Source organism: Epinephelus lanceolatus, chromosome 24, assembly GCF_041903045.1.
Source record: "Epinephelus lanceolatus isolate andai-2023 chromosome 24, ASM4190304v1, whole genome shotgun sequence".
In the NCBI taxonomy this organism is placed as follows: domain Eukaryota; kingdom Metazoa; phylum Chordata; class Actinopteri; order Perciformes; family Serranidae; genus Epinephelus; species Epinephelus lanceolatus.
The window spans coordinates 18801992-18817557 of NC_135757.1; the positions used below are offsets into that span (position 1 = coordinate 18801992).

General features: G+C 39.9%; 1 protein-coding gene and 1 long non-coding RNA gene across 3 annotated transcripts in view; one reads left to right on the forward strand and one right to left on the reverse strand.

Annotated features, from left to right (window-relative positions):
* Positions 1–4760: 4760 nt before the first annotated feature.
* The window catches only part of LOC117249869 (prospero homeobox protein 1), a 57405-nt gene continuing 46599 nt past the window's right edge, over positions 4761–15566 (reverse strand). For both annotated transcript variants that reach the window (XM_078165971.1, XM_033615671.2), the window contains exon 7: positions 4761–8496. In XM_078165971.1, coding sequence (XP_078022097.1) covers positions 8311–8496 — 186 coding nt within the window. In that variant the 3' untranslated portion in view covers positions 4761–8310. The remainder of the gene's footprint in view (positions 8497–15566) is intronic.
* Positions 12467–15566, forward strand: part of LOC144461942 (uncharacterized) — a 241714-nt gene continuing 238614 nt past the window's right edge. The window contains exon 1 of the long non-coding RNA XR_013490525.1: positions 12467–12825. This is a non-coding gene — a long non-coding RNA (uncharacterized LOC144461942). The remainder of the gene's footprint in view (positions 12826–15566) is intronic.

Sequence of the window (15566 nt, forward strand, 5' to 3'; positions counted from 1 at the left end):
CCAGCCCTTTACTGCAGCCGTCTGCACTTCCTGCTTGTGTTTTGGGTGTTTTGCCCTCAGTTTTGGCTTCAGCAAGAGAAACGCATGCTCAGTTGGATTCAGGTCAGATGATATGACTTGGCCGTTGCAGAACATTCCACTTCTTTGCCTTAAAAATGTCTTTGGTTGCTTTTGCAATATGCTTCAGGTCAATGTCCATCTGCACTGTGAAGCATCGTCCAATGAGTTTTGAAGCATTTAATTGAATCTGAGCAGATAATGGTGCCCCAAACACTTCAGCTTTCATCAGTACCATCAGTACCATCAGAATTCTTGTTTTGTATTTCCACTGGTCCAGAACGCAAAGATGTTTAAGTTACTTTAACTTAAGACAAAAGAAAAGAAGCACATCCTTACGGAGAATTTTTGGCTCAAAAAGTGATTTACATGATCGATCAAAATCAAAATAGTTTGCTAAAGGGGTAGCTGTTATTGAACATGAACATAAAACAGGTTGAGCCCAAAGTGATGCTAGTGGCAAAACCTTCTATAAAAATGAGTTTAATTAACCAGTTAGTAATTAGTTTACAACCTCCAGACAACCTTTTATAATTCAGATGAAGATTTCCAACATTTACTTTTTATTTCCCTAAAAACATGACATTTCAATTTCAAGTGACATGACAAGTTATCTCACTGTTTAGGTTTATAGTTTTCTTACCAACTGTGTGACATGAGCATTGCCTGACAGTGTCAATAATTAATTGGGCTTTTGGTAGTTTTTGGTTGAAGCCTGTGGAATTATTTTTGTATTTAATACAACCAAATATTACTTTAAAAAATTAACTCTCATGCTCATTTCAAACACAAACCATTTATTTTGTTGGTGGGATTTTCTGTATCTAACTAAAACCCTTAATATATAAACAATGAGAGATGTAGCAAGAGGAAAGTGAACAGGCACATTCATCTAAGGGTTCATTTATGCCCCACATTAGATACAGAGATGGATGGAGCTTTATGTTGAACCTCTGCGTCTATTGTCCATCTATTGGCTGTATCTATACCATCATAAAGGACACATGGAAGTATGAGAGCAGTGACATTTACAACGTTTGTATGTAATGGCAGTATAAATGAGCCTTTATCTCCATCATTACCAGTGATATCTTAGAACCATGATGATTAAGCAGGATAACTTGCTGCTGGTTGCTTTGCTGTGCGTCCTCAGTTATGCTTATCAACATGGGGTATGTTTTGTGTATTTTTTGTGCAACCTTCACACTTAAATCTAAAAAGGCTCCAGGAGAAAAACACCAAATGGATAAAAAGACATAAACAGCATGAAAACAAGCGGGTGGGATTCCATTTTACAGCTGCTGTCATATGAGGTAAATGCTTAATTTCTACAAACCAATGAGCTGAAGTTATATCCTAAAAATGCAGTCTTTGGTTATGAGATAGCAATTACAACAGTGAAGTCAGGCTTGTTTTTGTGATAATTCTCATTGCTGTAGCGACAGACATAAACTTGTGCTTTTGCCTCATCCCAGGTCATTGCATCCATCTACCAATATGGCAGTGGATGTGAATAAAGTGGGGAAAAACTTACTCTTTCACACACACCACAGTCCACTTTAGCAGCAGTTAACGTGGAGAAGACAGTTACAGCTATTAGGATTATGTTGAGGAGAGATTTTCCTCTATAATAAACTCTCTCCCTACTCCATAATAATAGCGGCCATTACCCAAGATGTATCACTGTCATGCCATCTCGGCGGACAATAAGTGTGTTTGTGCATATGACGGGGTGATTGAGAATGAAACAATCAGCAGGCCAACACAAACACAGCTGTTTTATTGTTGCACTGCTCAGATGTGTTTTCACAGGCAGACGGTGTGTGTGTGTGTGTGTGTGTGTGTGTGTGTGTGTGTGTGTGTGTGTGTGTGTGTGTGTGTGTGTGTGATCATATAGAGCAAAGAGTGACCCCACCTCCTGTTCAGCCCCTCCTGTTCTAATGAAAAGCTTTGGCAGTATAAGCCAATGCACAGGACACCCCTCATCTCTCTCTGTCTGTATTTTTGTGTTGTTGTTCTTAAAGCTGAAATCTGCAACAGTTTTAGTTAATGTGTCACTATAATATTCATCTGTGTTGATGAGTACTGCATACCAATAGCACCTAGGAGTCTGCCTTTTGTTTTCTCCAAAGCACTTAGTCACAAACTTTGTTGAAAATCTTTATAGACCACAGTTGACATATGATTGTTCTCTGCCTGCAGTATTTTCTTCCAAAACCAGTGCTCAAAATCGGTGTAGTGGACATGCTGATCTGACCTTCCCAGTACCAGTTCCAATACTGCACCTCGGGGCACAGAAACAGAGCACAATTAAGTCCCACCCACATTGGAGGGGAAAACAATTCATGATCTCAATTGATTTTATATTGTATGAAGGTACCTCCTTGTCAAACGACAGAAAAATACCAAATAGCTGCCAAACAAAAAAACCAGAGCCTTTAAAAAAACAAAATTTGATCCAGGCAGGAGGCATCACTAGAAGGAATAAGGAAACTGTGGGATCCTCATGAATAAGTTACAGTTGCTGTCCTGGCCAGACAAATTGTACAAGCTTACTGTTCAAGCTTAATAAGTCACACAAGGCCTGGTTTTGATCTTGGTCAAGTTAAATTATAATCTCAACTGTGGGGGTATAAATCACCAGTTTCATCATGATACGATATTATATCGATTCTTTGGACAACAATTTGATATTTGCAGATATTACACAGCCACAATACGATTTTGATTCAATGTGATTAAGAGGCCTGTGATCGATATGAGACGATATCATCTGCCCATTTTTAACACAATCGGTTACAGAAGAAGCTGCTACCCCTTTCTTTTTTGCTTTTGGCCATAAGAGATAAAAACAACACATAAATAACGTAATAAATAGTAACCACGTAAGTGCAGTAAAGTTCCCTTTAAACTGACTCCACTGACATACACAAAACAGCACATGGGATGAGTTAACCCTAAGGCCTGTCTGCCAGAAGGAAATCTTTTCATTTGAACCCAAACCGTCGTCATATTCATAAAACTTCAGGTCTATCTGGTGTAAAGCCCTGAAAGCAAACGTCTCCAAACAGCCATAAAACATGGATTAACAGCATCATTTAACAAAAGTATCAAATACAGCTCAATAATAACTGTCAAGGATCATGGACAAAACAATTGTTTTTGCTAGTCACACATTATTAGCTTAAGTATGTTTCCATTGTATAAATTAGCCAAGCAGCTAGCAGACTTTTCTCCTCTACTCATAGCTTAACAAATTACATGTAATGGTATTATTTTTCTTACTCAACATTGATTTAAGTCACTGCATCTCCCGACAGAACAGCTCAGTTAAATTTCAGCCTGCATGCATGTTTTTTTTTTCAGCCGAACACTGTTGAAACAGAGCAGCTAATGTTGCTGTAGTGAGAAGTTAGCAGAATCAGATGCTCGTTCAGACAGGTACGCTGTGTTTTATCTCATAACAGCATTGTTTACATATGGCTGTCTGTTGTTGTATTTTCTCAAAATCAGGTTTAAGGTCTCTGCTTTGTGTTTAGTGCCAATAAGCAAATGTTCGCATGCCACCACCGTAAAATAACATGAACATGGTTAACATTGTACCTGCTAAACATCAGGACATTTGCATTTAGCTCAGTCATCACAGTGCCTACTTAGTACAGTCTCACTGGTGTGGCTGTGGACTCTTTTTTTAATAGCTTTTTTTATTCTGTGATGTTTTCTGAGTAACTTTCTTATCACTTTAGTCTGATTCCTGATTTTTACAGGGGCTGTCACTCTTCAGAATACTAACAGTTTATTGTGCTATCATCTTCATTGGATTTCTGGCAAAATATGCATTATTACATACAAATGCTGTCATGGTATTGTTGGGATTGTATTTAAACTTGAGCACAGAAGTGCGTGTAGTCGTCTTTTATACACACCTTGAGAGAAAGAGGGAGAGACGGAGAGAGGGAGGGAGAGAGAGACGAGAAAAAAGAGAGGCACATTGAGTGCTGGCACTTTATCCCATGCTGGTGATGGTGGTTGGCATTGTGTGATGCCAGTTAGCGTTTGGCGCCAGCACACAGAGGGCATGGTGTGTGTTTGTGAGTGTTAGGGAGGTAAGTGGTGTGAGAGGAGGACAGAAATAAAACCTACAAGAAAGCAGGCAAGGAGGAGAGGAGACAGGCGAGGTAAATAGGGGACGAGGAGGAGCAACGTCAATGATGAAGGGGTGAGAGAGGATGAACAGAGGACGGATAGAGGAGTGAGGAGGATGGTAGGGCAACGAGGGCAGACAGGCCTTGTCCCTGTGCCTTTGTGTGTGTGTGTAAGTGTGAGTCTGCACCTATGTCTTTTTGTGTGTGTGTGTGTCTGTCCCTGCGTCTTTGTACTGGCTAATCTAGGCGTCAGCAGCTTTTTGAGGCTTTTGTGCTGACAATAATCACACAGCGCTCCTCTTTTCAATTCATCAGCAACAACAACAAGGGATCACATGTCCCCTATACAGAATCCAGAGAGAGGGAGACGGAGGGAGAGAGTGAGTGAGGGAGTGAGGGCATGGACAGAGTTAAAGTGGCCATCATGTTGCCTAGTTACTGCTTGATGGCGATTTGGTGTGTGTGGGCAGGCACATGCAAACAGTCAACGCCCTCCACACCTCTGCTGAACACAAATAGAACAGAGAAAAGTACAATCATACACTTGTTTACATACTCTTGTTTTTTCAAAGAATAATTTATTTCATGTTGCAGTGTGATGGATAAACAATGAGTAAACCACTGGTCAGATCTGTAGCAAGCATTAATAATAATCATCATCATCAGAATAACATTAATGGGAATAATTATTTCAATTATAAATAATAACAATATCAGATATGATCAGAGTAATTATTACATCTATACAAGCTACAAATATCAGCATTTTGTCCTATGTCTTTTTTTTCTGCTGTTAAAACCTTAAACACTTCACACATGACCCGGCCGGTGCAGCTGCCCCTCTTGGCCACCCAGAGCAAAGAGAAAAATCTGTTTTTCTTGCAGTGACTTACAATTTCAGCATAAAGGGGGATTGAATTTTGACATCTCTGAGGTTTTAAGAATAGCTGATTAAACCATGGTTAGTCACCAGTGTTTATACTGTAAGTGTTAAAATCCTTTGTGCAAGTGTGTATCACCAAAGGTTAGCCTGTCCCAGAGCACCATGAAGAATGATTCTTGTGTTAGCATCATGTGGGAATGACGTGCTGCTTAGAGAGTGATCTGCAAAGCACATTAAACTGGAATGAATGAGTTGCTTCCTGTCAATTGTTACAAAATGATTCATTCACTATTACAATGATTTACAATAGCGTGAATCCACTTTGCATTTAAACTGAACGTACTGATCGTAAATAATCAATAATCTGATAATCTCACAATGAACAAATGAAGCATCCAACACAAATTAAATTTAAAAAAAAAAAAAAAAAGAACAATACCAAAATTGTTATGACACTAACATGTCATCACTACTGAGCCCAATTTCTTGAATAAAATGTAGGTATTTTATGTTTCTGCACACCATGAATGTTATATTCATAGGTTTCATATGTATGATGTAGATCAGATTACATATATAAGCCAAGATAGCTGCCAAGCAACAGACAGCAGGAGACCACTATTTGAGACCAACAAGAGCAGGTGTTTTTAATGAGAGCTTGGGGCATGTCCAGCCATGTTTGTAGTTACAAAACTGGGTTCTTTTTGCCGAGAGTATGAGACATTTCCAATTTTTTGTTTGTTTGTTACTTTTTTTGTTTTTCCTGAGATCCATCAGCCCTATTTGCTGCAAAAAAAAAAAAAAAAAAAAGCGTGTGTTTTCTCAATAACAGTTTCAGACACGAAACCAAGTGTTTCTGAGGGTAGTTTGGGACATGTCTAGCCATATTTGTAGCGACAAAACTGGATTCTTTTTTGGAGAGTGAGTTCGGGACATTTCCAGTTTTTTTTTTATTTTTAACAAGAGTTTGAGACCCATCAGACATGTTTGTCGAAAAAAAACCTTTTCTTACCAGTTAAGAAACCCTTTCTTAACAGTTTCGCACATGTCCAGCCCTGTTTGCAGCGACTAAACCAAGTGTTTAAAACGGTCGTTTGGAGCATGTCTAGCAATGTTTGTAGCGACAAAATTGGGTATTTTTTGAGGAGAGTCTGAGACATTTCCAGCTGTGTTCTTATAAAAAAAATAACAGGTGTTTATTAACAAGAGTTTGAGACCCTTCAGCTGTGTTTGTTGCAAAAAAAGCAGGTGTTTTCTTAATGACAGTTTTGGACATGTCCACCCGTATTTGCAGCGACCAAACCAAGTGTTTTTTAACGATAGTTTAAGACATATCTAGCCATGTTTGTAGCAACCAAACTGGACATTTTTGAACACAGTTCTGGACATGTCCAGCCATGATTGTAGCGACAACAGCAAGTGTTGAACGGCAGGACATGCCCACCGGCGTGACCAAACTACATCTTTTTAACACAGATCCAACAGTGTTTGTAGCAACCAAACCAAGTGTTTTTTAACAACAATTTGGGACATGTCCAGCTGTGTCTGTAGTGATCAAACTGGGTACTTCAAACTAAAGCATGATTTTTTCCTAACCCTTACTGTTTTTTTAATGCCTAAACCGTACCACACTTTAACCACAGTGTTGTCACAACATAAAAATTAAAAACTGAATCATAAAGAAACAAAGTTTATACATGTCAGTTACATATGAAACATACAAATAAAATGTATCCGTGGCTGGCAGAAGCCAAAGCCAACACTTATTCCGCTGATTGGGTTGCAATGCTGGATCCCAAATTTATCTAGCATCAGTGCTATACATTGAAAATATAAATAAGTTAGTAGTAGTTGGACCAGATACTAGCTTGTCACAGATATGTATAGATAATGCTGGTGTATTTGGTCAGAAATTGTGGTGCAGATATGCCAAAATAATTAAGAGACAGTGTCTCTTTTTCATAGTTTGCCCACCAAAAAGCAAGGAAACAGGTTTCTTTTTCAACTGTAAAATGTTCCACTCAGTTCGTTATTTGTCGCCAATCATCCATAACAAAATATAAATTTCAAAGATGTCTGCCATGTAAAAACCAAGGAAAAAGGGACCATCCTCAATTATCAATATTATCATTGAAAATAAGTAAAATAAGTGCAGTAACTGCGGTAAACGAATCAATCTGATTTTCCAGTTTTCCATTCAATTTGTCTTGTGTCTTTTTCAAATATTGTAAAAATGTAACTGATAGTATCTCGATCTGAGAGATGAAATAAAAAGTTTTGGGTCTTTGATGCTCTGGGTGCCTGAATGCAACATGAGCCAAGAGGGGCGGACAGGAAGGGGTGGGGCAGGGAGAGCCACACAGTCAAAACAAACACCCAGTAAGTCTCAGTACAGTAAGAAGAGGGAGAAGTAAAAATAGGAGGGGGGAAAAAAGAAGGGAAATAAACAACAACTAAGTTTATTTATGTCCAGTTTTTCTGGGTTCAGGTGAGGATTTGGGAATGCTACTGTGCTTTCCTATTCAAGAGGTGTGTACGTGTGTGTTCCTGTGTATGCATGTATATCTATGTGAGTGACTGAGGGGTTCATAGAAGAGAGGCTGTACGCTTATACAAAGGAGAAAAAATACAGAAACATCACTTTTTTTTCCAAAATGTCCATGTAACTTAAAAACATCCACAATAAAAAGATTTTTATATATTATCATCTTTATTTTTAGTTCGCCCCCGACCCCAAGTCACGGGCTGAAGATTGATCCATCATCTTCCTCCTCACTTTGTTCCTCCAGAGAAGGATGAAGAGCGAGCTTGGACGAGGTGGAGGAGAAAGAGAAGACAGGGGTTTTCGGCATGGTGGAGTTTTTCTGTAAGTGCAAGGATTTTCACTGTTTTGCTTTTAATTTATAAAAGTCTCACAATATGTTAATTTGAGCATTGTCTGACTCTGAGTTCGAGCCCTCTACCTCGTTCAAGAGGAATTTTTTTTTTCTTTAGAAAACATTTTGAGGGCAGGTTTGTCTTTAAAAGTTGGGCTGACCAAAAACAACCATCAACAAACCTCTCCAGAAGCCTCAAAGTAGAACCACTTCAAGTCTCTGCATTGCGTTACAACTGTCAAACGCACTTCACTGAAGACCTCAACCTAGTCTAAGTCGTGCTTTCTTACAGTCTTCTCACTGTCCTTAGAGGTTTGTCTTGCTCGCTGCGTTTCCTCCTTCGCCCTAGTCAGTCATGGAGGAGTTCTTGTAGACAGTTGGGGGATTTGAAGACATCAGGAACCTCGCTGTCCAGTTTGCAGATCACCTTGTAGATGGCCTTCTTCCAGGATGGGTCTGCGTCCTTTCCAGCCACAATGGCGTTAAAGAACTCGCGCAGAGTCACCTGGGCCACCTCCAGAAATCGCTCAGGAACCTGATGAAGAAAAAGGAAGTGGGGTGAGGGGGAGGGAAGGGGGCAGAAAGATAAAGGAAATCATGAGTGATATGCTTGCTTTGATTGTTTAAACGGATGAGGAACTTCCCTTCAATCACCTTCCCCTTTCCTGTCCTAAATAAATAATACAGCATTTATGCTAAAAATACAGAACTGTGTTACTTCTGTATGAGTGTGTAAAGTGCATTCGTGTTTTCTGAGTAGAAAGTACGTTGAGGCATACAATAAAAGGTCAAAAGTTTGTGGACACCCTTACATTTTATCACAAGAAGTGTGTGTACGTCCAGGCAATTTTCACAGGCAATTACGTCCAGTTCCGAATGGTTTATTTATCTTTTTTCTCTTTCTCTTTTTTTTCAAGGTAACATTTTGATTTATTAACGGAAGGCCTGGGGAAGATTTTGTAGATCAAAATATTGCCTTAAAAAGAGAAATAAACTCTGTATTTGGAGCCGGCAGTGTGCAGACCTGCTTTGTGGTAACCCGAACCTTACACCCATAACTTTGTGATTGTTGAGCATCTCATTCCAAAACCGTGAACGTTAATCTGCTGCTTTAACAGCCTCCATTGTTTAGGGGATGACTCTATAGAAGATCTCACAATGAAGCACTGGACTTAAAGGTAGACAAACTATTGTGGACAGGGATGTCCAAATATTTATGACCACATGGTGGTGGTCAGGGACACATTGTGTGCACATTGAATAAAGTGTAAATGCAATTGTGTTTTCAATCCACATGCAACAACATTGTGGGTGGAAATATGCAATTGCGTGTGACAGTTTTAAAACAGCAAGGTAGCAGGAGTTCTCACTAACCTGACACTAACACTACTGGGGTGTCTCCCTCATCTATAATGTACTCTTCCCTTTGGTCACTGTCTTTACAGTCAGGTAGGCCTGTTTCATCCTCATTGACCATATTGGCTTTCAATATGCAGATAATATTATGATGTGCACCCTGTGTAATTCTGACTTTTTGGAAAAATGATGAAAACATGTTTTTTATTCTCATCATTAATGTTGTTGACAGGCAGGTCTAAAATCAGATATGCAAGCATCTTCAGATACAGAGAATGCTTTTAAAAAAGTGATTCTGTGAGTGAAAGTGAAGAAGAATTGGGTTAAGTGTGCGTGTGTTTCAGGTGTCCATATAATACTATTCATGTACCAACTTCTTCAGCTGTCAACTTCCCCTAAACGTACTTCCCCTTTCTTAAAAGCCCCCAGCTGCGTGTGTGTGTTTGGTGTCAAGAGTTCCTTATGCACACGCACACACGAAGACAGATGACACACTCAGTCCTTGACAATGGCAGGTGAACAGTTGTCTGTGATCTGTCAGTGTGTGTGTGGCAGAGTTTAAACAAGAACGAAGGGATTGCAGGGATACAATTGTCCTTTCCACATGCAGGCATAAATATACTGTCATCGCAGGGCTTTTTTTTTGTGTGTGCGTGTGTCTGTGTGTGTGTTTTAATGCTGTGTGTGTGCTCATTGCAGTGTTTGACAGCAGAACAATGGCACACACACACACACACACACACACACACACACACACATTTTTTATTCTTTTTTCTGCCCTTTCTCCCGGGGGCAAGATCATACAAAGACACTAAACAACCTGACTGTGGTTCTCTCTCCTCCCGTTCGCTCTTTTTTCTTCTTCTTTGTCTCTTTTTCTTGCATGCAGATGCACAGACACACACACTCACTAACGCACACACACACACACACAGGAGGCTGACTCTTCCAGACAAGGTGCATGCTCCTGTACACCCCAACAAACTCTCTTGCACACACACTCCTAGAGGACGACAGAGTGCCGTCTAGATGTAACCCCGTCACGCGTGGCAGGACATGCCAAGGTTAGCCGCCACCAGAACGGATGAATCACCCCTTACACACACTCACACACTCACACACACACACACACACACACACACACACACACACACACACACCCTAAATGATTCCCTGGACTCTCATATAGTCTGTCTACCCTCACCTACCCTCTCTCTCTTTTTAGTTGGCCCCTTGAGACCACAGTTATTTCAATGAGGCCCTCTGTCACTGTCTTGCTATAGACACTACTGTACACACACACACACACTTTCTCATACACACACCAAAGATTACATTTTACAGATGTCTACGCTGATGCAGACATTTTAGATTTTAGATGAAATCATTCTTATTTTTGTAGTTTTGGCTGTTATTCCTGTCAGTTATGGTCACATCGGACTCGCAAGAGTCATTGCTTTGATCTGGGAATGCAGCGAAATCGCTATAACAAAGTACAACAGGGCAAGAAAAAGTGGCGAGACAACATGCCAGATCATCGAAACCACTTGAAGGTGAAATGAAACGTGAGTGCTCTCAAAATGTCAGTGATAATCCCTTATTGCAACTACAGGAAGTATGATAGGTCAAAGTTGAGCCAAAGAAGTTGGTCCATAAACTGTGATAAATGTTTATAACAGTTAGTTCTTGCACAAGTTTGACTAACCTGGCAGTTTAAAGATCGGATTGTCTGACTGCTTGTTTTTCTTCTTTTTAGTGATGCTGCTGCATTTTAGATCTCAGCAATTGAAGGCATACTTCACCCACAAAATGACCGTTTTTATACCAGTTAGTCATGCTGTGTTACCTTGAATTCATGAAGAATGCCGTCCATGGAGAACAGCGAAAATAATTTATTGATAGATTGGGGACTAGGTTCAACCACAGCAAAACTATATCAAACCATCCATTTACAAACTCTCATACAATTCCTGCAGAATAATTCAAGTCTCATGTGTCCAGTTGAATGTTAAGTACTTCCCAAACACATGCATACATGAGAGGGTATATGTCAGTATATATAGTATAAGATGGACTGAGGACTGAGTTGCGGCCCACAGCCATTGTGGCTCCTTCCTTTCTCTGTGCATATGCATATGTGCATGTATGTAAAAATATCTAAAGGGTTTTGTACACCCCATTATATTGCCTTTTCCAAATAAACATATAATGGAAAAAAGAAAAGAAAAAGAAATTACGGCAGTTGTAACAAACGAGAACTTTCCCTTTTAGCAAATGTTATAAAAAGAAATGAGGTTTGATCATTAAACCTCAGCAGGTGCCAAAACATTTTTGTTATTTTAGGCGAGACCTTTTTGTTTTACCTCTGAAAGAAAATCAAGAAAGCCCCAAAGTCAAGCTGCTGTTTTTTTTATAGTGTCTGTGAATCTGCCCACTGGGACAAATAAAAGTTGAAACCTGAGCTTGATCTTGAAGTTGAATGTGCCTTTGAGGCGTCCTCTCCCTCCTGGATTACATCCCTTCATCCTGCAGTCTTCCAAATTTGCTCTTATCTTAAAAAAAGACAAATCCACTCTTTTTAACATCTTCCCAGAACTCTTTTTCCTAACACTTTCTCCTTGCTGATGTGAATTGTCATCTTTATAGTGAGGTGCATCCTTGAAACACTTAACATGCTGTGGGCCTCACACCAAACAGCTTTTCAAGCAATTACACTGTCACAGACGAATTTCTAATGTTGGAATAAAATCATGAGAGTTTTAGACTTATGTCGCTCTCCTGTGATCTTGATCATTGGGTGTGAGGTGGCCATAAAATGAGCTGTTTTAAGTCAGTCTTTTTCTTCCCTTTACTTTAATCAAATCAAACATGTTTAATATTATCATAAGGTTTTAGTTTTGGCTCATGCAAATAGTGAAGTTCAATGATGTGAACATTGTCAACAACCAATACCTGTGCTCTCTCCAGCATAAAACAGGAAGCAGAAAACTGGATAGACAGTAAACAAGGTGATGACTCCAGGGTGGCTGAAGAACATGAACAAGTCTTTGTTCTCTTCGTGGAGAGACATACTACGGGAGCGGGCAGTAATGGTCAGAAATCTAGCGGGAGCGGGCAGGGGCAGGACTAACAGTCCCACGCAGGGCTCTACCATGCAAGATCCCCTGTCTTCACAAAGTCTCATAGCATGAACGTCTTTCAAAGTCCTCCAGTTCACTGTACATGCAGGGGATTGTTTGTGATTGACATCTAAATCGCAAAAAGCTGCGATACAAAAACCTCCATGCACAGCAGAACATTAAGAGATTCAGTGACCTTGACCCAGAAGAACCCTGGCCTGAGTGTTTTTGTGTTGCAGTGCTGCCCCTGCCTTGTTCAGCATGATGATTGGTGTATTTTTAAAATGTTTCAGGATGGCGTGCGTCATCATTGCAGCAGCGAGAGGAGTCAAAGTGCTTAAACAAGACTATGACGGGGGGAGAAAAGGACACCGCTGGTTCACAGAGAGGTAGGAAAAAACACAAGCAATAAGAATGAAATGAAGCAGGGAGAATATTGTGTGTCCGGTTGGGTTTCGGCTCAACTGGACAAACACACAAACATGCATTGAGACACACACTTGGGTCCAGATGCCCAGATTTGTCTGGCCATCGTAAATCAGTCCAATAAAGAGATCTAAATTAGGCCATCATCAATACAGATGGGCCTGTTTCCCCCCGTGTGTGTGTGAGTGTGTGTTTGTGTGTGTGTGTGTGTGTGTGTGTGTGTGTGTGTGTGATTTACTCCTGGCTTGGATCTTGATATGGTGTCTAGTTGCCAGGAGAGAGGGAGTGGGTGAGGAATGAGGAAAGTGGGAAAGAGAAAGAAAGATAAAGAGGAAGAAAGACACTTCGTTCCCAGTAAACATAATTCGCATGATTGCTCCGGTTTGGTGGGTAAATATTGGATGAAGGGAGGCTCAATTACTCTCTCTTCACACACACACACACACACACACACACACACACACACACACACACAGACACAGACACAGACACAGATGCACTCACACACACACAGAAGGACAAGAGCCTGTAAATCTCTACATCGCTGCCCAACAAAGAGGCCTACAGGGACGCCCTCCCTCCTTCTTTTTCCCTCCTCGTCTCTTTCCTTTCTCTCATCCTCTCACTCGCTCCCTTCATTGTCCTCCTCGTTGGCTCCTCTGTTCTTCATCTCTTCTTGGAAATATGAAACTTACTGAGTATTTATTATATATCGCACTTATTTGAAGATATTTAAAGTAAAAACTTCTCAATGCACAGACGGACACGCTTGGTACTTTTAACAAATGTCACCCGCTTTGAGGCTACTCGCCCTGATGCGTTCACTGCTCGTTCTTAACTGTTTCCCACTGTGTTGCGGGCTATTGTTATTTGCAGATTTGCATCATCAGAATCTCTGAATCTTTTAGCAGTTTCTTTCAGTTTTATATTGGGGGTGATGTTATGGGCCGTTTGATCAAAGTATATGTAGGACAAATGTGAACATGCATTCATTTCAAAACAGGAAGCTTCTTTCAAGTGTCGACAGTGTGACAGTTTTTAATATATTGAACCATAATTACCATAAAAACAATTTCATGATTGTGAATATTAATTACACTGCTCTATTTTGCTTACAAGTTGAGATTTAACAGAATTTGCTGCTCTTAAAAAACTTCTTAAAAAAATTATATTTTTCTAGTACCAACAATAGTAGCTGCTTGTTTACAATAAACTAAGAAAGGATGAGCAGTGAAAACACAAACGAGCGCCACCTGAAGCAACTCAAAGCATCACCTGAAAACCTGCAGAAATAGCACAGAGATAAGCACTTAGCAACAGTGACGTCTGCTTTGCTAATTTAGTCATTTCTTACAGTGCAGGCCACAAGCACAAAAGGGTAGTGTTGTACTAAAACTTATTTTTAGAATAAAGGAGAGCCCTTTATAAGTAGGTTAGTTCTTTATGGATACACTGGCCCAATTTAACACATCCAAAATAGAAAAAAACTTAACACAGACTTAAGTTACAGTCATGTGGAACATCAACTATCATCACCCAGGAAATACTTATCACTGAGAGCATCCTCACTTCATCCAGGCAGCATGGCAGAGCAGCACACTCAGTCACACACACACACACACACACACACACACACACACACCTCAGAAGAAACCTCAGTGAGCAGAAGAATAGCTTGCCTCACTAATTATCATCTGACTATAAAGCACGTAATCACTGTATGTATGTGTGTGTCCTTAATATATCTTGACAACTGTTCACACGTGGCAGATGTTGAATTTGGTGCAGTTTAGACACTATATGTTCAATATTACAGATTTTGATTTAACAAGGGAATGACGCTCTGTTACTCTATGCAGGGTGGGGCTTCAGGGCTTCAGGGCTTAGTCAACATGTCTTTATCTACGTCCATTGTGTAAGTTTGCCATAATAACTTAAAAAACGAATAAAGTTACAGCCAACAAAATCCCTCCACAAATTAAACTGATCCTCTTTTTGACTGTGGTGGTTATGTCGAATCAAGCGACTAATACACCTATTTGAAATTGTGTATTTCACCAGTGTTTCTGACCACGAGTATCCACAACTAGTTTCTGAGTAGCATCTGAATCTGCAACACATCTACGTCAGGTAAATGTAGCAGGGCTATGTTTCCCTAGAAGAACTAGAAGTTAGGACCAAACCCGACTCAGTCGAATCAGATTTGGCTCTTCAAAACAAATATCTGACTATTCGTCCCTTTTTTCCCATAAAGAGTTTGAGAGTTTGAATGTAACAACAACTGATTGGAAATGTGCAACAACATTTTTTGCCAATAACAGATATAAAACAAAAGTCATAGACTGTATAATGTTCAGTTGCTGTAAGCTGTAAATTGAATTCCTCTGAGCAGAAGGTAAAAGATAACGTTATCTCAGAGCCTGACCGGGCAAAGCCTCTCTTCCTCCAGGAGGCTGCCTCCATGTACACAGCTGCCTGTACAGAGGAGCTAAATCTGGGGAGCAAAACTTCCTCAGAAGTACACTGCACACTGACTGACAAAAAAAATAAATAAATAAAAAAAAAATACATGAACAAAACAAAAAAACAACAGCTGGACTGATTTGCATCTCCAACTTTCGGGGGCGGCTGTAGTAGAAGCACACAGTATTTTATATATATATGTATACATATATATATATATATATATATATATATATATATA